Source organism: Calypte anna, chromosome 20, assembly GCF_003957555.1.
Source record: "Calypte anna isolate BGI_N300 chromosome 20, bCalAnn1_v1.p, whole genome shotgun sequence".
Lineage (NCBI taxonomy): Eukaryota > Metazoa > Chordata > Aves > Apodiformes > Trochilidae > Calypte > Calypte anna.
In genome coordinates this window covers 1201876-1226838 of record NC_044265.1, presented here as the reverse complement: position 1 = coordinate 1226838, position 24963 = coordinate 1201876, and the positions used below count along the sequence as shown (strand labels likewise).

The following is a 24963-nucleotide window of genomic DNA, read 5'->3' as shown; positions in this document are numbered from 1 at the left end:
AGCCCTGCGCCGGGCTGGCGCGCGGCTCCCGCCAAGCGCGCGCGGCGCGAGGACTGCCCTGAGGGCTCTGCGGGGCCCCGGGGGCTCTGCCGGGACCCGGGGCGGCTCTGCGGGCACTGCCGGGGCTTCTCTCGCTGCGGCCCGGGACAGACCAGCCTGCTGCGCCCCTCCCGAGGTAACGGCGGGGCTGGGGCCGGGGCTGGGGGCCAGGGCTAGGGCCGGCCAACCCCTCGTGGGCGCCGCGCCCCGTCCCGCCGCTGACGCAGTGCTTCACCCCCGCAGAGAGCGGAGTCACCGGGAGCGGAGTCACCGGGAGCGGAGTCACCGGGAGCATGCTGCTGGATCAGCCGGCCTGCGCCTTTAAGGTCACCCGCGTCTGGTGAGAGCCCAACCCCCGCGGGCCCGGGCGGCGGGAGGCTCCGGGGTGGAAGGGAGGTGGAAGGCGGATCCGGCTCCCCGCGCCCTTTCTGGGTGAGCCTTGAGTTCCCCGGTGCTTGTGCGCTGTGTCCGGTCCTCCCGGGGATCCCCACCGCCCTCGGCGACAGCTTTACCCTTCCGTTTATCGAGGGGTTTCCGGGCGGTGAGGTTCATGCAGGGCGGGAGCTGCAGGCAGCTTTCCCCCTGCAGGGGCCCATCCGCAGCGGCGAGCTGAGGGAGGAGGACACGGGGTGACCAAGCAGGATGGGTCTGCCGCCTCTCCACGCCAGATGCCTGGCAGCCAGGACGTAGGGACAGAGGGAGGTGTGTCTGGGGGAACGGGCTCTGTGTGGCTGGTTCCCCTGCTGATCCCAGCACAGGCAGCGGGATCCAGGGCACGGGATCCGGTTGCCCAGTAAGCGTGAGAAGCAACAAGAAATTAATTTAAATACCTTTAATGAAAATAACACCAGCAGCACCATAACCTTGTTGGTGTTTATAGAACACCTCTGTAAACTTCAGGAGTCTTGATGGGATGTTTCTTCTCATCATTAAGTTAATGCTGCTCTTACACTGCTGTCACGACCATAATGCTTTTAAAATAACGAGTAATTTCTCCTCCTCCCCGGGACAAATCCTGGTTGCTGAAATTTTGATCTTGCAACAGTTGCTTGGACTTTGCTTTGTTGTGCCTGCTTATGGGAAGAGATGTGGCTGTGTGTCCTGACAGAATACAGGCCTGTAGGCAAGTGGCAAGTTGGGTGGTGAGTTCAGTGGCCACCGTGAGCAGTCCCAGGGCTGTGGGGACCCGGGCAATGTCCTGCTCTCAGCTTGGTAGCAGGCACTGCCACCAGCACAGGAAAAGTGAGTGATGTCTTCAAGCATGTAAGGGATTGTGAAGGGAGGGAAATGACTGGTCCCAAAACCCTTGTAGTTTTTCTGGTGGTGAATATAGAATCATAGAATAATTTGGATTAGAAGGGACCTCTCAAGGTCCCCCAGTTCAAGCCCTGCAGTCAGAGCACCAGATCAGGGTGCTCAGAGCCTCCTCAAGCCTCCTCACCTTGAACATCTCCAGGGATGAGGCCTCAACCCCCTCCCTGGGCACCCTGTGCCATTGTTCCACTGCCCTCATGGCACAGAACTTGTTCCTAACATCCAATCCAGATCTGCTCCTCTCTAATTTAAATCCATTGCCCCTCAGCCCATCACTCCAGGCCCTTGCACACATTCCCTCTCAGCCTTCCTGGAGCCCCTGCAGACACTGGAAGGTCACTGTGAGGTCTCCCCAGAGCCTCCTCTTCTCCAGGCTGAACACCCCCAGCTCCCTCAGCCTGGCTTCTAGCAGAGGTGTTCCAGCCCCTGAGCATTTTCATGGCCCTTCTGTGGACCTGCTCCATCAGAGCCATGTCCTTCCTGTACTGAGGGTTCCAGATCTGGATGCAGTACTCCAGGTGAGGTTTTATCAGAGCAGTGTGGCAGAATCACCTCTCTAATATTCTTTCTTGCTCTTCTGAAACAGAAGAGAGAATAAATGTATGCTGTCATCTTGTGCTCTGCCACACTGAGACTGGTTTTGCTCACCTCCCCTGGGATGTGAGTTTGCTGTGCTCACCACATACCTCCTGGCACTTGTAAGTATTTAAATGCCTTTCTTTCCTAACCTTGTTTATGCTCTTTTCTGCAAATTTCTCTCAAGACCCATCTGTTCCACTTAAACTGTTTGCTAATGTTGTGGTTGGTGGACCTGAGGCAGTTTGGAGTGTGACTGTCTGGCAGGCACACAGAGGTCTGCTGGGGTTCTGAGTAATTTGGTGTGTGGGTTGACTCCTTGGCTGAAAAGTTGTCAAGAATTGCTGAGAGTGAGTGTGTTGAAAGAGCATTTGGGTGTGGTCATCAGCATATAAAGGGAGAGCAGCTGTGACTTCAGGGAAGGATTCCACTTGGGAGGAGGTAAGACCTTAGCAGGAGCCTTTAGTTTATTTTTTGCTTTTTGGAAGAGTTTTAACTGCAGCCTCTTGGAGTAACAGTGTGGAAGGCAGCTAAAGGCCTTCTGCCTCCTGAAGTATAAGGCAGTTTTCTAATTAAAGTAACACTGCCAGGGGGCTGGTTGATTTTGGTACCTTGCTGTCTGTCTGAGCATCATATATGTCAGGCTGGATTCGTGCTGGAGGGAGGCAGGTGGGGCTGGGAGGCAGGTGGGACCTTACCCAAGGTCTGTTGCATGATGATATGGTGGTGCTACTGCACCTTTTGCAGCATTTCAGCTCATTCTAAACCACACTTGATATGTTTGACCTCCATTATTACCATGCTTTGAAGTGACACCACTGCAGACTTCAGTTGTAATTAACAATGTGGGGCTCATTTCTGTACATCAAGTTGGGGTGTTAATTTTTAGGTCTGCTGCAGCAAAGATGCTCTAGTCTAGGTGTGGTTCTGGGCTTTAAGTAAGTGCCTTGAGAGAGAACTTGACACAAATGAAGTGAAGGAGATGGCTGGGAGCAGATGTTCTGACTTTGCTGTCTCTGAGCTGATCCTGAGGGCAGTGCTTGGTTACCAGCCCAGCTCCTGGTACCTGTACCTGCAACTGGAAAGGTTACATGTTTCTTATAAGCAGTTGAATATTCCTGGTCTCATTTTCAGGACAGACCTCAAAGGGTTGCTTTTCCTGGGTGTGTTTAGGTGAGTACCAGGTTCTGGTTTGGCTGCAGAATTATTCTTTGCCTCTGCCACAATGTCACAGTTCATACTCAGTTCTTAGCAGAGGGCAAGGATGGGCAGATGCAGGTGGTCCTCCTCTCAGTGGTAGCTGTTCTTCTGCCCTGTGGGCTCTTTCAGGAGATCCCCTGGAAGTATCAGGAGGTTTGTTACTGTCCTAAAGACTGAGCTCCTAGGATGTACTTTCTATCCCAAGTTCTGAGCATCATCTCCCTCCTCCTGAGCTTTTCAGCTTGCTTGAAGACTTGTGACAGTCTGTGAGCAGCAGAAGTTGGAGCCCAAGAGCTCCCTGGGTGATAAAGGCAAAACCCACTCACTTCAGACACCATATATATTTTATATTTTATGGACTGGGAATTATTAAATGACTTGGCTGAAGATAGGTTGTGCTAATAGTTGGTATTTTATGGGATTACCTTCTGCTAAGGTTTAAATGGAAGGACTGAATTAAAACTGATCTCAGGGTAGTTAGCTGCTGACAAGTGGGAGTAGTTGTGGTAGCAGGATTATGGTTGGAATCTATGGTCTTGAAATCTGTGATCTTCTTCTCAGCCTTAATGAATCTATGATAAATTTGCCTTCCTTGTGGTGAATACTGAGTTTTGCACCATTTTGCTCAAGGGCAGGGCTTGAAGGCAGAGCTAATAAAAATGCTTTTAATAGAATTTCTTGTCTCTGGCTACAAGGGAGTACCTCTGGGAGAGGTTATGTGTGTGTTGTGAAGGAGACCTTTAATAATTTATTAAAAATGATGCAAAAATATCTTCATTAAGTAGAGTAAGTTCTGAAAAATTAGAGCAACTTTTAAACACTGGTAGTTCCACTGCTGGAATGAAAATAATTCTTTATAGTATTCAGATCAGTTTGGCAAAATCAAACAACTCCTTATAAAGAATTTACTAGCTGAAATAAATTTTTACAAAAATAATTCACTAGGACTTTGACACTTTGGTGAAAATCATTTTTCAACCTTCAAGAATGTCAGTTTTTCAGGCACTGCATGTTGGCTTCCCTATTTATTTAAAGAACTTATAGCTAAAAGTTACTCTTCCTAAAATAAAATAATGAATAAATTGTATGTCTCCTGGTGTTTCTGTTTCTCAGTTCTGTGTAAGTGGGAGAAGCCCTTTGGCAGTGTTTTACAGGCAGCTTCTGTAGCTAATCTCTCCCTACTTGACTTCAGAATTATGAATGCTTTCAGTATTTTTGGAAGAAGACTCAACAAATACCAGAATGATAGGAACTTGCTCAAGTGATTCCATAGTTACAGCAGATTGTAAGGGGAAATGCACTGCAAACTTTTTTCCCGTGTTTTTTTTTCCCTTCCTTTCCAGCCTCCCAGCCGAGAGCCCAAAAGCCCTGGCCTGCCAGAGCCAGAGCCAGCACCACATGGACGTCATCAAGGTAACTTCCCCTTCCCAGGGCTGTGGGGCACCCCACACCCACTCTCCAGGGGCTGCTCCCCTTTCCAGGGCTGGGGGACACCCACCCACCCCTTCCCAGGGCTGGGGGTCACCCCCAACCCCTCCCCGGGGGCTGCTCCCCTTCCCAGGGCTGGGGTGCACCCACCCACCCCCTCCCCGGGGGCTGCTCCCCTTCCCAAGGCTGGGGGGCACCCCCAACCCCTCCCCAGGGCCTGCCCCCCTTCCCAGGGCTGGGGTGCACCCACCCACCCCCTCCCCGGGGGCTGCTCCCCTTCCCAAGGCTGGGGGGCACCCCCAACCCCTCCCCAGAGTCTGTCCCTTTTCCCGGGGCTGGAGGACACCCCCCTCCCCAGGGGCTGCTCCCCTTCCCAGGGCTGGGGGGCACCCACCCACCCCCTCACCAGGGGCTGCCCTCCTTCCCAGGGCTGGGGGACACCCACCCACCCCCTCCCCAGAGTCTGTCCCCTTTCCCAGGGCTGGGGGACACCCACCCCAGAGGCTGCTTGGAACGCTCAGCGCTGTTTCTCTCCCCCCTCTCTGCTCTCCTCCCCTTTCTTTCTGCTGCCTTTCCTCTGCAGTGCCGCAGAGTCTGAGCCCCGTTCCTTCAGGTGGTCTTTGAAAACCACATTAACCAGAGAAATGGTTGGAATCATCGGCTCAGGGCTTGATGTGGGCACCTGGTGGTTGTGAGAGACTGAATGAGCGGATGAGCTGTTTGAAATGTGCTGAGGAGCTCAGCTTTCACATCTCTAGAGCCTCCCCTCGGGTTTTTGTATTAGTTTAGCCCCAGGTCTGGGTTAACAGGGCTCCTCCAGGCTTCCCCTGCCTGCCGGGTCCAGCAGTTCCTCACAGTGGTCTGTGTTGGTTTAACTCGGGCCATGGCTGCTGGTCTGTGGTCTGTGCAGCTTTCTTGCAGCTGCAAGAGCCCGGTCAGCTCAGTGACTGAGGAAAACCTTCGTTCCTGGAGTATTTTACGTGTGTGTTGAAGTGGTTTTACCTGCTGTTTTGAGGCAAGGATTAAATGTGTGTGCTTATCTTTGGTAAACCTCCGCAGCTGCTCAGATGTTGCTTAGAGGGGGTGATCCGGGAGTGTTTCTCTCATGTTTGTGTTATCTTGTGCTTTTGTGAAAAAGATAAAAATCAGAATTCCCACTCTGAAAAACTTCACTTGATTCTAAAAAGCGTGAACAACGTCAGACTGAACACTTTTCCGTTCTGCAGCTTACTGAGCTTACTGCTTCCACTGGAATAGCAGAGTAATGAAGATTTGAGGTTTTCTTAAGCCTTAAGTTCAGCAGTTGCACAGGTGCAGATAACATTTTAGGGAGATTTTTACTTTCATTCTCTTGCAGCTTTGTCTTTTTTGATGCCATGCTCAAGTAGTTCTCCGAGATAAATCTTGATGCAGGGGTAGGCAGGATGTCTGTTTTACAGGACAAAACAAAACCATCAGCTCTCCCTCGGAATACCCGACCGTTCTAGACAGCCTGGTGCCTGTTTCTTTTCACAGCCCGATCTTAAATGTTAATGACTCTTACTGCTTGGCTTTGGTAGGTTTTTAACGATCCAATTCATGGGCACATTGAGATACATCCCCTTCTTGTTCGAATCATCGACACGCCCCAGTTTCAGCGCCTCAGATACATCAAGCAGCTGGGTGGCACTTACTTTGTTTTCCCTGGAGCCTCGCACAACCGCTTTGAACACTCCATCGGGTAAGGTGATGCCGAGCCTGCTCTTTTCTTGCGTTTGCATTTCCCCGAGTCTGGTTGCCCTTATGTAGAGGGAAAAAGGGGCACTGTTGTCTTTGAGCCTTGGGGAAAATTGCTGTGATGGCTTTTTTTTTTGTCCCAAATATTCCTGGATATCCTGTGTGATTATGGGCTGTGGTTTAATACAGAATAGTAAAGGAAGACTGATTAATGTAGATATCCTCTCCTATCCCTTCTTCTAAGAACAATGCTAATTTAAGACTTTATGTTCTCCTTGGTCAAAATTTGAGTTTTAAAATATAAGCCTGGGAAGGGTAGCGGGGCTGCTGGAAATGACTTGCCAGACAGTTGTAATCCCCTTGCATTGTCCAGCACAGCTGAAACCCTTTTTATGTGTTATGTTTGCATTTATAGTAATGAGTGCTTTATGCAGTCGATGGCAAATTGTCAGGCTGTTAGCTGTTAGAGAAATTAAACAGAAACAGATGATGGACACAAGGATTCCCAGAGTGTTACTAGGTCATTCACTTCTTATTTTCAAGGTATATTCCAAAGTACAGAGTACAGTCAGTGTTTTTTTCCAGGTGTCCTGGCCAGCCTAAAGTTGCTTTTGTGAGTGCTGAAATATTGTAGAGTCAGTCTGGCTTCTGCCTCTGCTCACTGGCACTAACAAGATGCAAATGGCTGTTGCAAAAGGGTCAAATCAGTGAGGCAAGCTAGAATGGATTGGATCTGGTAAACCTAAAATGGCAAAAATGTGAGAGATGTAAACAGAGTTTTCACAACAGGAGTCTGAAAACTCCAGTGGTATCAACAATCTTTTCTTTTACACAGTTCAGTTAATCTGTATAGTTAAACTTAGGACAGTTGTTCTCAACTTCTGTGGAATTTCAGGGGTTTCAACTGTGTTAAAATGGGAGAAGCAAGTTTTGTGTGCTTAATGATCTACTGAAAAAACGACCAAACAGTAAAATTTGGTCTAACAGAAGGTACTATCTCCTCATACAAACCCTTGAGTTGCTTTAAGATGTTCTGGAAGGGGAATTTTTGAGGCAAGTAGAAAAGGAGAGCTTGTGAAGTTCATAGGAGTATGGGCTAGCTGTTGTTCTGGCTGTTTTCATATCATGAGAACAGAAGGTTCCAATCGGTGAAACTGTCAAATATAAAATTAATAACGAGGAAGATAAATAATTGTCATAAGCTGCTGTTAAAACTGAAAGAAGAACAAAATGCTTTCGTGTCTGTTGTAGACCTTTGCAGTTGCTCTGCAAAGTCAAATGATGGTGTGTAAGCTGTGGTGCTTCAAGATGGACACCTGAATAACACTGCTTACACACTTACTCCCTGGCTATGCACTCTGGAATACTGCAGGATGCTGTTGTCTTCATCTTGGGGCATGTTACCTCATGCTCTCTTCCTTTCAGATGTGTTACTGGTGACTAAAACTCTACTACAGGAAGTGTTTTGTGTCTGGTTCTCTTGCAGGTCAGGCTCTGAGTATTTGTGTGTTACTTCTCAGACAAGGGCTGTGGCTTAATGGAACAAAACAGAACAGGTGAACTGTTCTCCTCCTCAGCCTAAAACACTGCTATATTCACTCTTTTCTTTGCCTCCCTGCACCAGTGTGGGCTACCTAGCTGGACTTCTGGTTCGTACACTGAAGGAGAGACAACCAGAACTGGATATAACCCAGCGAGACATCCTCTGTGTAGAAATTGCTGGGCTTTGTCATGATTTGGGTAAGCACTGCTTGAGATGGCTTGTTGCTCTTTGAAAGTTGACCTGGGTGAAAAGTTGGCTGTGAGGTCAGAATGTGAGAGATGTTTTGGGCATATTCTGATTTACCTGTTCCTGTTTGTCCCGAGTACCTTTGGAGGCAACTCCACTTGGTGAAGTTGTAACCACTCCTAGCCAGTTTTTTGCCTCATTTCCACATGGTGTTCAGAGTTCTGCCCTCGGAGGTTGGTGTCCTTCTGTGATGCCCTTGGGCCTCTTAAAACATATCAGAGTGAAAATTAGTGGGCCTTTCAAAAACTTCTTTCTTCAGAGCTGGTGCAGGGTAGTTAATGTTCTCAGTGTTGCTGCAGCCCTTGCCCGTGGAGTAGGTGATGGAACTTCATGTGTTAAGTGCAGCAGGTACTTCACAGGTATCTTAGGAAAGTGTATTCTGTAGAATCTTCCTTGTAGGTGATGCCAAGATCAAGTCAAATCCAAGAGAATCCAGGTCCTTGGCTTGCTTAAAATCTTTTTACTGACAGCCATATCCTGGATTAGTCACATGTAATCTTAATTTTTCAGGTCATGGGCCATTTTCACACATGTTTGATGGAAGATTTATTCCCCTGGCTCGTCCAGGTTTGAAGTGGAAGGTAGGTTTTTGACTATGGAAGTGGAAGTAGAAACCTGAAATCTTTAAAGGAAGAATAGTTCATCTTTTAAAGACTGCCAGTGTTTGTGAGAACATAGCAGTCATTTTGCCTTTTCTTATTGAATCATTTTGATGTCTTCTAATCTTGTGATCATTTCCTTGTTTTCTTCTGCTGTTTGTTTGGGGAACATCAGTCCCCTTAGCATCCCTTAGGGAGCAGATGCAGCCTTACTAGCAGAGCAGAAAGAGGCATGGGGACAAGTAGGCAAGGGCCAGTGTTTGTCACTAGTATCTCTTCCCTGAAAGTGCAGATGCTCTTCAACTTCTGTCTGCTTTCATGAGATCTGTTTGTGTGTGTGTGTCCTTCCTGCAGATCTCAGGCTGGGTCAGACAGAGGAGAAGTGAAATGTCTCAGGCTGTCAGTGCCTGTAGAGGCAGAATTCATTAGGGCTGCACTGATCATTTTAAGCCATCATTGTGCATTAAAAATGTGTATTGCCATCTTTCTTTAGAGTATGTTTTACAGATGCAGAATACCAAGTGAGAGCTTGCAGGCAAAGGTTTTAGTTCAAGGCTGGGTTATTTAATGCAGTGCCCAGAATTCAGAATTTCAGAAGTTTGGAACAGAGTTTCAGGGATTGTTTGCTGTGAATTAATGTAACAATCCTGTCAGACAGCTTGTGATTATTAAGCAAAATCAGATGAGTAAAAAAAAAACATGTTAATCTTCTGGACAGCAGAATTGGTTGTTAATTCTTTCAGTGTTGTAACTGTCTTGCTGCTGTTCATTAAAATCCCAAATAAACACCTCTCTGCTGAAAAGCATGTTTCTGGTCTGTGGACCATGTGATTTCCTGTTTGATTTACAAAATGAGCAGAAAATCACCCAAATGCTGCACTTTCACCCCACCCTCCCCAGGAGCTCTGCCAGGCTGTGCTGCTGGGTTGGGGGAAAGCTTTGACACTGAGGATGCTTAAAATTTGTTATGTGACATTTAAGTGTGTTTTCCACAGCATGAAACTGCTTCTGTTGAGATGTTTGAGCACCTGATCACTTCTAATAAACTTGAAGAAGCAATGAAGTCATATGGTCTTGTCCTAGAAGAAGATATGGACTTTATCAAGGAACAGATAGGAGGGCCTATAGGTGAAAGTCCCTCTGGGAAATCGGTGAGCCCCTCTACTGCTCTTGTGGTTATCCCAGGAAATGTCTTTAATTTTACTGAATGAGTAGATAGTTTTTGCTTCTCTTACATTTTATTATTTAATTTTAGCCCCACAGAATTCTGAGAATCCTGGCACAAGAGATGCTAGAGAAGGGTAATGGTTATCTCTTACAGTGCTAGCAGGTGGTAGTAGCTTCACTCTTAGCTTACAGCTTCCTGAGAAGTTCTTACCTCAGTTTTCAGAATAAAGCTTTAGGATGTTGCTTGTTAACCCTAATTCACTGCAACCAGATTGGCAGAACTGATTCTTTAATGGAAACCCTGAATAGGGTAACAGCCTCTTTACTGGGTGCCTGGGGGCTGTGGTGATGGGACGTTGTTCTTTCAGGTGGCTGGATGAAGAAACCATGGAGGGTAAGAAGCTGATAGCAGATAACAAAGATGAGAACTGGCAGAGATAAGGCAAAGTGTGTCCCAACCAGCTCTGATGCCAGTTGCAAACTGCTTTTATTTGCTGCAGTAACAGAGAGTGAAAAACTTAAGAGTCAGTGAAGCTTGTTTCCTCAAGAGGCAAGCAGGAAGTCTGGATTATTAGTCACTGCAACTCTAGAAACAATTCAGTTCTCTCTCCTCTTTCTACACTTGACAGCTCTTGTCATGTCTTCAAGGACACCCAGTGGGAGATCTGTCATGACAGTCTGATCATAATGACAATTTGTATGTTGTCCCAAACAAATTGACCACAAATGTTAAGACTTTCCTGTTATTTTCTGCTGCGTGTAGTGCTACCATATGTACTCTCCAGCACTCTGGTGACAAACACAGGGAACTTAGTGTGAGAAAATTCAGCATGAAACCTTCAAGGAAGGCTATATTAATTTACAAAGCCTGCAAGGGGATTTTTTTTTACCTGCTTGCACTCATTTGCACAGCATTCTTGCTGCCTGCCACTTCCTTGTGCCATGTTCTTACCCCATGTCTTCTTCTTGCTGTTTGGAGTCTCTGCTGTTTCCAGCAGTGTAACAGAAGGAGTGTCACACATGATGCATGGCAGCCTTGTCCCCCTCCTGGTGCTAGGCTGCAGGCAGGGTCTGCCACTGCCAGTCTGGTGATGTTTCAGGTCCCTGCTGCTGATGTGTCCATGCTGGGCTGTTTGTCATGTTGCAGACCTTCTGGTCCCAACCTGAACAATGGGTTGTTTGTGTGTTGAACATGAATGGTGTGCTGAGCCTTGTCCCAGTACCACAGTTCTTTGTGATCAGCACGGGATATTTTTATCTGTGACGTGTTTTCTTCCTGCTGCTTACAGAGCTTTTTGTTCTTATTCATACACATTTTAATACTTCTGCAGTACAAGTAATGTGAAAGTCAGTATGTGTTCTGCCTTCAGAATTTCCAGGCCACTTGATGGGATTTTTTGTTTAGCTGAAGAATCATTAGATTAAAAGAAAGTCTACATGCAATTTGGATCTTATTATTTTGGCATTAATTGCCTGCTGAATTTTCCCTTGTGGGTTTGGAGCTTAAGTAAGTTGCTGTTTAAAATTTTTTTGTTTAAAACATCTAAATATTGGGTGTGAAACTGTTGTATAACGTGTAGTCCATTGCAGAAGACTGCAGGACAGTGACATGTTTGTGGTCTTAACTAATTCCCTGAGGTGTGATTCCAACCTTTTCCCTGTTTTGTTGCTATATATTTTGTTTTTCATCTCAAAGCTGCAGGCTTTGCTTTAGTAGGATGGGGAATGAAATACTTGTGTACACGGTTTTTATTCTTTCTGATTCTGGGAAAACAGCTGCTCAGGCCCTGGTTCTGGGTTTCAAATGTCTGACAGATTCTGGAAGCTCTTTTACTGTCTTTGTGTTCTTTGCTACCTCAGTGTTGGGAGTTTATCACAAGCAAAATCAAAGTGTATTCCTACCACCTTTAAAAATTATTAATTTCTTATTGTTTCTGCTTTTTTGTTTTTTCTTGGCTCCCCTGTTGTTAGTGGCCCTACCGTGGTCGACAAAAGGAGAAAAGTTTCCTATATGACATAGTAGCTAACAAAAAAAATGGCATTGACGTTGACAAATTGGATTATTTTGCAAGGTACAAATCTTACAGCTTTTTGTTTTTCTTATGAATTTGTACTGGAACAAACAGTGCTACTGGATGTACAAGTGTGAGCTCATGGATAACCACTCTCTGTGGAATATTTTTAGGGATTGCCATCACCTAGGGATCCCAAATAATTTCGATTATAACCGGTACCTGAAATTCACTCGGGTCTGTGAGGTGAATGATGAGAAGCACATCTGTACTCGTGACAAGGTGAGGAGGGGTGTGAGGAGGGGTGTGAGGAGGGGTGTGAGGAGGGGTGTGAGGAGGGGTGTGGGCAGGGGTGCGAGGAGGGGTGTGGGCAGGGGTGCGAGGAAGAGTGCGAGGAGGAGTGCGAGGAAGGGTGTGGGCAGGGGTGCAAGGAGGGGTGCGAGGAAGGGTGCGGGCAGGGGGATCCCTGCTTTCTGTCTCCTCAGTCTGCTTCAAAATCTGTAAACTGAAAAATAGCCATTCTGCTCTGTGCTGCAAATGGAAGGAGGCAACTCCTTCAGTTCCTTGATTGTTTTGGTGTTCTGATTGAGAGGCAGTGTCAAAAGTGAGTGATTGATTTGGTCTTTTTTTATTCAGGAAGCTGGGAATCTGTATGATATGTTCCACGAGCGGCACTGGCTGCACCGGCGAGCGTACCAGCATAAGACTGGCAACATCATTGAGCTGATGCAAGTATCCTGCTTCCATTTTCTTACTACACCATTTATTTGTAAATGAGTGCAGCTGAGTATCTGTTTTTTTGGAATATTTGGATAATCAGCAAGGTGTGACATACAATGAAAGCCACTGGGCTGTGTAACCCAACTCTCGTGGTTAGAATATCATAGGTTGTGATTACAAAAAGAGGACAATATCCTTCCACATGAAATGCAGTTAGAGGAAACTTCCTAAAACTCTGAAGAAGCATAGGACCAGGGTGTGCTTATGCTATTTTAACTGCTGACAGCTGAAGTATAATCTTTATCTACAAGTTTGAGACCACTTAGTTCTGTCTGGTTATTAGAACCAGGTTACTAACAGAGTAAATTACTGAGCAAGCTTCCTGTAGCTCAGCAGAGACTTTTTTATGTAATGACACAGCAAGGATTGCTCAGGACCAGCTCAGCTGGCTACCTGCATTTGTACCTCTCCTTTTTGGTGTCAATAGAAGTCTCCCTTTTTTATTTATTATCTCCTTTTTTTATTCTTTTCGCTTTTCTTGAAAAGGGTCTTGGCTGCTGAGTAACCAGCTGCTGAGTTTGGAAAAAAAGAAACTCAGGATTTCACAATACAAGAGTGATTTATGACTGCTTGCATTTCATAAACTTCAGCTCCTGGTTTAGTGTTCCCCTGAATCTCAGACTGAAAATGCTGAGGTTTGATAGTACCATATGTGAGGAGTTAGCCAGGAATTTTAGTTCTTGGTTTAGCATAATTGCAGCAGCCCATCCAAATGGGCATACAAGCTGGAAATGACAGCAAGAGGTACAAGGAACTCTGGAAAAACTTGGGCTTTAAAGCATCAGTTTCTCCTACCTGAAAAAACCCCCCACAAGATGTTCATGATGCTTCACCATTACACCTCTTTGTATTCTCTCAGTTCCCTCCTGGAGCAAGGAGTCTGTGAAAGGATAAGGTCACCTGGGGGTCAGCCTCATTGCAGCTAAGTGACCCTGTCACTGCCTTGTGGGGTTCTGCAATTGTGCAAGTGATGTGAAGCTCATAGTCTGAAGCAGAAGTGGACTTGCTCGTTCATTGAATGAAAGTAAAGATCTGACCCCAACCTGTTTTCAGTAAAGGGAAAAACTCAGCTGAAATCCTCAATGTCAACGTGCAGATGGGGCATTCAGGAATGTCAGGGTCTGTTGTGTGCTTGGGGTACAGTTTCATCTATTATCTTCTATTTGTCATATATAGTGCATTTCTTTTTTTAATTTCTCTTGAGCAATAAAGTGTTTCAGAATTCTGCTCTTCTGAAGTCTTAATTTTGTCTTAAACCAGGATTACAGAGGCCTTTCAAAAAGCAGACAAATTTTTTAAAATCGAAGGCTCTGGAGGAAAACAGTACCACATTTCTACAGCAATGGAGGACATGGAAGCCTATGCAAAGCTGACTGGTATGAGCTCTCAGAAGTTTTTTTTTAAAGTAAAAGAACATTAGAACCTGTTAGGATGCTGGGTTTACAGCTGGGTCTTTGCCCATGAGTAGGACTCCCAAGTACTGCTGCTGTACAGAGGTGAGGCAGACCCAGACTCCAATCTCTGGGCTCTCACATCTTGCTGGGAGAGCAGGACCTTCTGGTTTCAAGTGCTTTTACATTGAGAGAAGCACCAACTTCTGTCATGCACACATTTGAATTCAGATTATTGCAGGCAGTGCTGTCAGGAGGCCCTGCCTGTACCCTGAGTTTGTTGCCCTTGTCAAAAATGGGATGTCAGGCAGCTCTAAGTGATACTGCATGTAACTGTGTCAGCTGGAGAAGTACTGTGTGTGTTGTAGTATGAAAAACCCAAGGTTTCAGTGGGTTCTGATGGAGTTTGATTTGATTTGCTTGAGACATTGCTGTCCTGCTTGCAAATATACCAGAAGAAAACATAATATATGAGCAGCTTAGTTTATTGTTGGTAGTTTCTAGGTGCTTGGGTTAGAGCTTGTGAGAATGGTTCTTGTAGGGTAGGGACATAGGGCAGCAACCTGCTTGAAGAGATGCAGGGGAACTCCAGTGTGATTATGGAGTGAAGCAAAGAGGAGGTGAGAGTGCTAGCAGGCACTTCCCAAGGGCTGGCTCAGTGCTGTGAAGAGGAGACACAGAAAAACTAATGGTGACTCCTGCTTTGACAGCAAATCTTAGTTTTAGTAGGGGCAGAGTTTGAGACTGCAACCTGTTCTTTGTCACTGCAACTTTTGCACAATGTTTGAGGGTTCTTATTTCCTTTGCCTTATCTCTCAGTCTGAGGAGACCCAGTCTGATGATCCTCATGGAGAATTTCCTGAGTTTGATCAACCTTGTCCATGAAAAAAAGCTCAGTTAAAGGTGTTTTGGTTCATGGCTCGTGCTTATGGGGGGAGGTGGGATGTTCATCAGCCAGTTGTGGTTCTAGGCAGGGTGCTGCAGAGCTGCCTGGTTGAGCCTGGCCAGGGACTGGGAGTAGGCAGGGAGTGCAGCTGTGTTGGTTGTGACAGGCCAGCAGCAGGCTCTTTAGGAGAGCCAGAAATAATCTTTCTGCTCCAAAGCCACATCAGAAGAAACCTGGGGCTTGCTGCTGCTGCTGGTGGTGGGGAACACCCTGCTTGCTTCACTGTCATGTGGAGACAGGGAGGGAGGGGACTTCCCTAGCACCCAGAGTCTGAAAAATTCTGAAGGTTTGTCTCTGACCCAGTTAGTGCTCAGAAAGATTGGCTAAATAAGAAGAGGAAGCAATTTCCAGGGAAATAATAATACTTGTTGCAGGGGGCAGGATTGAGCTAGCTTTTCCAGCAGCAGCTGTTACAAATCTCATCCTAATAAAGGTGATAATTTAAGTGAATTCTCAGCTGCCAGATTAGGTTCAGCTGCTCTCTGGAAGTGAATTTCTTTGCTGAACCAACAGTTTTTCTTGTCACTTTAACCTTTGTCCCTGTACAAGCACGTTACTGGGACACTGGATTTTGATATAACAGAAATCAATGCAACTTCATGCAGATAATATCTACCTGGAAATTCTGCACTCCAATCGTCCAGAACTGAAGGAGGCACAAGAAATTCTGCATAAAATACAACGGCGTGAATTATACAAGTATTTAGGAGAGACCCAACCTGAAGGATCAAAGGGAATTTTAAAGGTAATGTCCACTGCTGGAAAGTTCTGAGTTCTGTCCCTCTGAAATGTCCTGTCTGTCACTAGTTGCTTAGAGAGGTTTGTTTGGTTTTGCTTAACTGATATTTCAAATGTAGTGTCAAAGGTTCTCCTGTCTTTATGCCACTGAGCCATAAAACACGTGGAAAAAAACTGGGAAGAGTTTTATCCACAAACAGCCAGAAGGATGGCAACAGGTGGAAATGCAGAGGTTGATTATTGCAGAAATATTTCCAGAAAGAAGTGTGGTTTCTGAAAAATACCAAAATCACTAAAGAAGCTGTTATAGTCCAGTGCCTGAGGAGGTTATTACAATCATCTTGAGTTCATTAGCATTTCACAATAATAACAAATACTTTTGCTTTGAATTATAATTTGTGTACTTTATTTTGAGAAAAATGTCAAATTGAATAATAACTTTGGAATTTCTTGGTATTAAATTCTACACTTAGCATGAGCAATGCATGGATTTTTTTTCCAGTGTTTGTTTTTCTAAGCACCCATCAGACATTGCTTTAACCACTGCTGTTTTATTCCAAAATAATGTTGTATTAGGGCAGATGCTGCTTCAGAGAGCTCAGCTTGCCTTGTGATGTTATCACATAACCAGTTAATTATCTCTCAGTTTTGGTAAAACTTCTAATGACAAATTTCTAAAGGTGGCTGACTGTTCCTGTAAAGCTTTCATAAAAATAATTCCACTGTTCTAAAGAAAAGAGAAGGACTACTAAATGTCTTACTGCTCTGTTCATCTCTTTGTTTGAAGAGAAGATTTGTTTGTTTTCTTTGTTAAGAGAAAGTAGCATGATGAGGTTTTGTATTAAAAAAGCAGGAGGAAAACAGGAGGAAGGAAAACAGACAAAGGTCAGCACAGCATGAGATGATTGTACATTGATTGTCAAGTTTCTGCCCTTCTGAGGAGGAGTTCAGGGTGGAGAAAGAACTGGATTAGCTCCGCCTTTAAACAGTTCCTTTTAGAAGCTTGATTAATGAAAAGAAAAACTTGCAAATCTATCCAGAGGGAGATGGGTCTGTCAAGTCTTGGGGTATCCAGTGTGTTGTTTTCAAGGCAGACTGGATCATTGCTGCTGCCAGAATTATATCCAGCCAATACTTTAGAGCTTCCAATGCTCAGTTGAGAGAATGAGGGAGAATTTTTCCTCCTGTGGTGCATAAAGTGTTGGTGGCTCAGCTCCTTCTGAAGTGCTGGAGGTGAGCAGTGGCTGGACAACACAGAGCTGTGTCCTGCTCCTTAAGAGCAGTCTTACAATCATGAAATGTGGGTTGAAAAAGGGCTTTTAAAGGCCACCCAGTCCCCTCCCCAGCAGTGAGTGGGGACATCTTCTACTAGGTTGATTGGAGCCCTTCCAGTTTTGTGATCCTCCAGCTGGCCAGATCCAGAACACCTCAAGTAGCCACAGAATTCTTAGATTCAAAGCTAAGTGTCCATCTAATGCAAACTGGAAGAAAAAAATGGAAAGGGAAAAAAAAACAACAGTTAAAAAAGATGTTATCATACATACTTTCTGGTACAGAACAGACCTGCCTCCTGCCAGTTACCTCTGGCAATTCTTTCCTCTAGGTTTGCTCTCAGTCTAAAATTTCTTGAGCCACAGGAAGCCACACACGTGCCTCAGACTGGCAATGTGTGATATTCCCTGCTCTTAGCAGTTGCTCCATCTTTGCAGTGGATAGATCAGCAAGAAAAGTGCTGCTAGTTGAATTCCTTCATTTCTGGGCCTTTCTTCTGGCTGCTCTGTGCTGCACTCAAAGCTTTTCTTCTCAAAGTCAGGCAGCTCTTGCCCTTTTCTCCTAGGAGTCTCAGTTGCTCCCAGGAAATCCTGCTTCATCAAATCTTCCCCAGAACATAAAAGCTCTGGAGAAAGGTAAATGGGCAACCTCTTCTCTCCTGCCCAGCCACAGCATTGTAGTGGCAACTTACAGATTCCCATGAACTCTCCATCACTCCATGCTCCTCTGCCTGCCTTTAGCCTAGCCAGGAATATTCTTAGCAAGGAATATTCTGTTAGATTCAGAAATGGACAAAACTCCCTGTGGTTTTCAGCTTTTTAAGTGAGTCATCATCCCTTCAAATTTTACCTGGGACCTTACTGTTTCTGCTTTTTTTTTTTTTTCCCCATATATATAGTGATGGATGTCATTACTGATCTTCTCTGTCCCTGGTTTGTTTGGTTTTGGTTTTCTTTTTCATGTTTCCTATGTAAAAGTATAAAAGCTTTGTTAGCAATGAGATCCTGCAGCCCTTCATTAAAAAAAAAATAGCTCAGTGGAAATGTTTAGCTTTGGGGGAACTTAATTGCAAAACATTTGTATTAGTAAAACAAAAAGGTAGTTATTTTCTGTTTCATGGAGACTTTAACATCCTGGGTGGATGCTCCCTCTCCTTCTTTCCACTTTCTTTGTGTCATCAGGTGTAAAATTCTTCCCCACAGGCTGTGGTACTGCTTTGTGTCTTCTCAATTATATAAGCTTGTTTTGCTTCTGAAAATTGGTAGAAAACTTAGGGCTAGGGTACACAAGGATTCAAAGGAAAAGATTGCTGCTAGAGTCATCTGTCAAGCTGGGAAGAAATGAAAGCTTTAGTTTAGTGACATGTTCTGTCATGTGCATAAATATAATCTGTTACTGACCTTTTTTTTTTCAGAGCAATAACCTGGGAGAAAGCATTGCTAATGCCAAGCCAGAAAAGGATCCCCCAAAAGTGAAGCCAAAGGCTGAAGATTTCATAGTTGATGTGAGTATCTCTCAGAGCAGGTTCATAGTAAAGCCTCCTCAGTCACAGAGGGCTTTGTATTCCATAATTAAAATGGGAGATAACATTTCAGTACATTTGCAAAATGGAAAAACCAAAACCACAGGGTGTAAGTGGTTCCTGGCTGCTCAGCTCTGAGCTGCTCCCTCAGGAGGTTTGCTGTGCTTGGGAGGAGCTGAGGCTTTCAGGCAGTTTGGCCAGGCTGCCCTTTGGGCACTTTGGCTCTTGGTGATGAGTGTGATCTCCCTCTGAAAAGGAGCAGCAGAAAACCTGTTGGGTTTAGTGTGTGGCTGTTACAGTCAGGAGCCCAGAGGCTACAGCTGAGTTATAAAGGCAGAGGACTGCAGGCCCTGGTGGGAGGGTAACAGTGACTTCCAGGCTTCTGGTACTGCACACCTGGTGCATGGCAGTCACCCCTGGGTTTTGTCTGCTGTATAAAGCTCCATCTCTGGCCAGCACCAGTGGAGAGGAGGGAGCTTGAGCATTCTGCAAATATCCAGTAGCTTAATCTCTTTTCCTGGTTCATTCTGGGAGTGGCTTTCCACATAGTGCATCACAAATCATTTCTGAATCTCCCTTAGGTTAAGATTCCCTTCAGGCTGGGTACAATTGTAGCAGTTGGCTTTAAAGACTGTTCCACAGGACTGTTTCCAGGTCCCCTAAGTAGTCATCATGGGGACGTGGGCTCCTCCCTGCTGACCACAAAGCTGTTGGTGTACCAAGCACATGTCAGTAATGTTGTCTACACCTCCTGTTTAAAGCTGTGAGCTCTGCTGCTGCATCTCAGGCTGTGTGCCTCAGGGGGCACAGGGACCAGCTTCCAGCCTTTGAAATAGGGGCAGTGGTTTAAATTAGAGAAGAGCAGATTTAGATTGGATGTTAGAAAAAAGTTTTTACCTTGAGGGTGGTGGAAAAATGTCACAGGGTGCCCAGGAAGGTGTTTGAGGCCTCCAGCCCCAGGTGCTGGTTCCTTTATTTTTGTTTGCAGGGCAGTGGAGCCAGCTCAGCTGTAAGGGGCTGGGGATAGGGAAGGATCCAGGCTCTGCTGGTGCCTGCCTGTCCATGCTGGGCAGAGCAGGAGCAGGCAGGCCCCTAACTTCAGCTTCTCCTGATGGAGCATGTCCAGAGGAGGGCCAGGAAAATGCTCAGGGGCTGGAACACCTCTGCTAGAAGCCAGGCTGAGGGAGCTGGGGGTGTTCAGCCTGGAGAAGAGGAGGCTCTGGGGAGACCTCACAGTGACCTTCCAGTGTCTGCAGGGGCTCCAGGAAGGCTGAGAGGGAATGTGTGCAAGGGCCTGGAGTGATGGGCTGAGGGGCAATGGGTTTAAATTAGAGAGGAGCAGATCTGGATTGGATGTTAGGAACAAGTTCTGTGCCATGAGGGCAGTGGAACAATGGCACAGGGTGCCCAGGGAGGGGGTTGAGGCCTCATCCCTGGAGATGTTCAAGGTGAGGCTTGAGGAGGCTCTGAGCACCCTGATCTGGGTGAGGGTGTCCCTGATACTGCAGGGCTTGGACTGGGGGACCTGGAGAGGTCCCTTCCAACCCAAATTATTCAATGAACTGGAGTGGACTGGGAGTTGGTGGGAATAAATGTGCATATTCACCTGGCAGGTTCAGAGCTAAGGGTGGTGGAAGAAAAGATAGAAACCACAAATACCAGATTTAAGTAAGCATTTGTTAATTACTGTTGTACTTGATTAATTTACAGAAGTACAGTGTGTATCCTTCTGTACTTACTGTGAAAAGCCTGGAGACAGACATTAACCAATGCCACTGTCTTTGTTTTGCACACAAGGTGATCAATATAGATTATGGAATGAAAGAACAGAATCCCATCGACAATGTTCTCTTCTACTGCAAGGCTGATCCTTCCAAAGCTGTCAACATCTGCAGAGAACAGGTAGTCTGTTGTTTTCCTCAGCTGGCTTCCAAGGGGCATCTTCACCCCAGCTCACAGTGCTGGTGACTCCAGACCCTCACAGCAGTTCTTGTGGTAGTTGTGGAAGAGAGGGTGCAGGGTTGGTGTCCTTGTAGGTGCGCTGCTGGGTGCTGCGCTGCTGGGTGCTGCGCTGCTGGGTGCTGCGCTGCTGGGTGCTGCGCTGCTGGGTGCTGCGCTGCTGGGTGCTGCACTGCTGGGTGCTGCGCTGCTGGGTGCTGCGCTGCTGGGTGCTGCGCTGCTGGGTGCTGCGCTGCTGGGTGCTGCGCTGCTGGGTGCTGCGCTGCTGGGTGCTGCGCTGCTGGGTGCTGCGCTGCTGGGTGTTCTGCTGCTGGGTGTTCTGCTGCTGGGTGTTCTGCTGCTGGGTGTTCTGCTGCTGGGTGCTGCGCTGCTGGGTGCTGCGCTGCTGGGTGCTGCGCTGCTGGGTGCTGCGCTGCTGGGTGCTGCGCTGCTGGGTGCTGCGCTGCTCCCTCAGACTCTGCCTGTGACAATATTGAACTTGGCTGCACTGGGAGTCTTAGAAATAGGCAGTTGGTTGGGATAAAGCTCATCAATATGATGGGGTGTTTTTTTCCTGCTTTCCATTTGTATTCATATCACTAAACTGAAGTTCAGTGGACTCTAAATTCCAAGGAATACTAAAGCACATTTCTTTTCTTGCTCCAAAGGTTTCCAAGTTTTTACCCATCACATTTTCAGAGCAGGTTATCCGGGTTTATTACAGAAGTCGGGATCCAGCTCTTCTGTTTGCTGCAAAGCAGTATTTTATTCAGTGGTGCATAAAGAATAATTTCACCAAACCACAGGTAACAAATTAATGTGTTGTTTTTATTCTCACAGCTCTTCACCTTTGTCTCTAAGCTTGCTCTTTCATTAAAAAATGTCCTTGTGGGAGAGCCACTCCTCACTAACCTACCTTCTGGTTTACTTGTGGCTTTGGTTTCACTGCAGTAGCAAAGGATTTGCACTGATTTTACTGACATCACTTGAAAAGTCATCTTCTTAGGGTAGGGTATCCACACAGAAACTACTTCATGAATGCAGGTTTCTCGTACAAAGGCTCTGAGAGATTAAAGTATCAAGGAAAGGGGTCAGATCAGTTCTGTTGCTTTCTCTCCTTTCCTTCTTTGTTCACCAACTTCTAAGCTCACTCATCCCCTAGGAAATGCACAGGCATTACATTGGCTGTGAGTTGCAGTGGCAAATACCTGCAGGAACAGGAGTGGAAACTGCTCTGGGGACAATTCTTCTGTAATCTGGGTGCATGGAAGGCCTTACCTGTCCTCTGAGTTTCCCTTTCCTGTCAGCTCTCAGAATATACAGGTTCCCAGCTGTGAGAAAGGAAGAGGAGGTGTTACAGCTCACCTGACCTTTTGTTTAATCTTGGGAACAGCATCAGAGCTGCCCTGGCAAGTAAAGAAGGAGCAACATCCTCTGGAATGAAAGCCCATCCAGTAGATGAGTTCTCCCATGCTGGAGCTCCAGCAGAAGCAGTTGCTGTGAGGCTCATTCTTATGTCACACTTCTGGCATCCCTCTTCTGAGAGCAGTGAATTTCAGAAGGGCTTTTTACAAATGGATTGAGCAACAAGTTTTCCCTGCTTGTAGCAGATTATATCCTATAATCAAGTTCTTCCAGGTCAGGTGTATCCATCTTGCAGGCCCTGGCACAATGCAGAAGAGAGCAGTGTGTGTCTCACCAGCCTATTTCTAAGCTCAGAGAGCTTCTTACTCTCTCACTGTGTGTGGTGTCTGAGCACTGAGGTGATGTGTGTCTGCCAGGGACGGGCACCCCCTGCCTCAGACTGCACCAGTTACTCTTAAAAACATCAACTCACTGTAAGATGGTGGAAAGCCCAGCCAGGCTCCTGCACCTGCTGGATTGCAGCAAATTCAGAGAAAGCCTTTACAGTAATACTTTCAGTTCCTATACCAGTGCCCAAAGTACAAGCCTGCTGATCTGTTTTGGTTGTAAGAGCTTCAGAAGAGGTGAAGGCTTCTCAGATAGGGGTGGGGGGGCTGTTTCTCCTCACCAGCTGCTCCCACTGCCTGCCCCAGGTTCTGTCTGCAATGTGCCATCTTCAGTGTTTGTTGATTCATAGCACTCCTAGGACCTTGTGTGTACATTTTTTCTATCACATCTGTTACTGAGCTGCTTTTCCCTTGCAGAAAGCAGGAGTGAATGTACTCCCATTCATATTTTCTGACTTTTAATAACAGGATGGTGATGTGGTGGCTCCTCATCTCACTCCAATGAAGAGAAGTTGGAATAAAATGAAAGATGATGAACGCAGTGAACCCAGCTGCAAACAAAGGCTTCCCTTTGATAAGTAACACTTTTCTTTCTGGCACTCTTCAGCCTGTTTCTTCAGAAGATGAGTAAATGAGCAACAACTGTTTTAAAAGTCATTTGGATATACTGTCAAAATTTACAGACCAATGCAGAAAAGCATTTTACAATACAGTGTGTTTTAATGTAGGTACTTTAAGTCAATATTTGAAATGGACTTTTAAAAAACTAACCACCTATTACAGCAGAGCAAACTCAGTAATTGCTTATTTTTGAATGTATTTGCACTGTGTAACAAGAGGAACTTTAAAAAATGCACTTCATCACTATGACAGGAAGTGCTAAAGACACGTTTCTGTTCTTCTCATCCTGATCCCTTTTGAAAATGATTGTGATATCACATGAGCTAGCAGAAAAACTTCCAGCTCAGGGGTTTTTTGTTGTTGTTGTTTGGGCTTTGGGTTCCTTTTCTCAGTACCTGAGGAAGAGAGAGGTAAGTATCCTTCTAAAAATATAGTGAGGTAATAAAACTTTTAAATAACCCCAGATAGCATCTGCAAGAACTGCAAAACAAATTTATTTTCAAAAAATTTAGAGGAGGAGAGAGGGGAATCTGTAATAACCAGAGATGAATTCTGTGGTGTTTAAGTAGCTGATGAAGATGCATGAGGACCTCTTGCTGCAAGTGTGACCATGATTTTTATTGAAGTAACAATGCATGGCAGTGAAGTGCAGCCTTTTATTGTTTTAGAATGTATTTTTGATACATTGAATGTTATATTTTTACTGTTACACTGAACTGCAAAACAATGCTCAGCACGTCCATGCGGAGTGGGGCTTGTCCAAGAGCCCAAGGTTTGTGTGTGGGGTGGGCACAGCACAGCTCAGGGCACGTCCCAGTGGGACACTGGGCTGGCTCTGCTCTGCCTTGCATCAGGTGCACCTTGTTTCTGCAGCTCTTCAGGATTCCCTCCATTCTTGCAACCTTTCCATGTTTCTCCTGGATCCCTAATTGCTGTTCCTGTGTCATTTTTCTTCCCATGTGGAACTGCATGGTTCTCATATTTTTTTCCCTGACTTGCAGTGCTCATGTGAGTGCTGCTGGATTGAAAAGTGAATGAGAGAGATCTTTGTCCTCTTACCTTTTACCCAGGTCTAGGAGGAAATCTGCTTTCATTAAATAATACCTAAAAGCTTGAAAGACCTGCTCTCAAAACTAAAAATACAAAGTAAAAGGTTCAACAATGCTCAGAAATAGGAGTGAGCTTTGAATTTTTATGTCTCAAATGGGGGAAGAAAAGTTCAGCATTCAGTTTGGAGCCTGGCTGGCAAGGTTCAGTTCTGAAATGTCACTCACAGGAAGCCATGGTGAGAAATCTGCACAAACTCTTCATACCTGCTGGCATTTCCTTTGCCCTTTTTGTATCATGAGGCCTGGCAGTTGTTAAGGGGAGGCCAAGGGGTGTGCATGGACTTGCTCAGATTTCGTTTGTCCCAATAACCAGAAGTCAGGTTGTGCTCTGCTGCTGTCCTGTGGCTCAAGGTGCTGCCCTGCCATCCCTGCTTTTCCTGGCTTTAATGATGTCTCAGGTCTGCACCAGGGGACTGTTCAAAGGGCTTGGGACCTCTTGAGGAGCTTTTGAAGAACTTTTTATTATTATGCTTCAAGAAACAACATCGCAGGGCATTTATCTCCCTTATCTGCAGAAAATCAAGTATTGTTCAGAATAATGTGATTTCGTTATTGTTGCTTGGGTTTGTCTTGAATCTGTTGTAAAAGGTGCACTTTATACTTGGGAAATATCTTTCACTTATGTTTAAACAAAGAAATCATACTTAATGTTAAGTTTTGAGAGCATTTCTATTATTTTTTTTTCTTTTTTTCCAAACATGTTAATCTGAGCCTCACTGGACAGAAAATAAATTTATAAACATTGATTTTACTATTCTTTTAAGAAATTGCAGTGTGTGAACTTTATTAAAACCATTTTAACCTTACAGTTACAAACAGCCAAATGCATTTCTAAAGGAAACTCTGCTCAGGGGAGTTGCTGAGCCTCCAGCCCCAGGTGCTGGTTCCTTTATTTTTGTTTGCAGGGCAGTGGAGCCAGCTCAGCTGTAAGGGGCTGAGGGTAGGGAAGGATCCAGGCTCTGCTGGTGCCTGCCTGTCCATGCTGGGCAGAGCAGGAGCAGGCAGGCCCCTAACTTCAGCTTCTCCTGATGGAGCATGTCCAGAGGAGGGCCAGG

The 24963-nt window shown here is 45.8% G+C and overlaps 1 protein-coding gene across 11 annotated transcripts; it reads left to right on the top strand.

The window, feature by feature from the left end:
• On the top strand, positions 1-24659 carry SAMHD1 (SAM and HD domain containing deoxynucleoside triphosphate triphosphohydrolase 1). 11 transcript variants are annotated; one of them, XM_030463123.1, is made up of 18 exons: positions 53-175; positions 283-379; positions 3064-3102; positions 3691-3726; positions 4473-4542; positions 6117-6277; positions 7898-8013; positions 8573-8643; positions 9657-9812; positions 11800-11900; positions 12014-12122; positions 12477-12568; positions 13881-13996; positions 15563-15702; positions 18382-18471; positions 20287-20391; positions 21096-21233; positions 22647-24659. In XM_030463123.1, exons 2-18 carry the CDS (start codon positions 333-335, stop codon positions 22758-22760), a joined length of 1701 nt encoding a protein of 566 aa, XP_030318983.1. In that variant the 5' UTR covers positions 53-175; positions 283-332; the 3' UTR covers positions 22761-24659. The 11 variants fall into 11 exon arrangements, with proteins under 11 accessions (XP_030318974.1, XP_030318983.1, XP_030318973.1 ...); XM_030463112.1 differs by having other exon boundaries at positions 119-174; positions 297-379; XM_030463118.1 differs by lacking the exon at positions 53-175 and adding an exon at positions 1940-2051 and having other exon boundaries at positions 300-379; positions 3069-3102.
• The last annotated feature ends 304 nt before the right edge of the window (positions 24660-24963 follow it).

Bases quoted from the DNA above. Each gene is read 5' to 3' on its own strand.
- SAMHD1 (XM_030463123.1), top strand. From the start codon at position 333: ATGCTGCTGGATCAGCCGGCCTGCGCCTTTAAGGTCACCCGCGTCTG. The intron at 380-3,063 runs GTGAGAGCCCAA...TCTCATTTTCAG, and splicing joins TTTAAGGTCACCCGCGTCTG to GACAGACCTCAAAGGGTTGC. The intron at 20,392-21,095 runs GTAGTCTGTTGT...CTTGCTCCAAAG, and splicing joins TCAACATCTGCAGAGAACAG to GTTTCCAAGTTTTTACCCAT.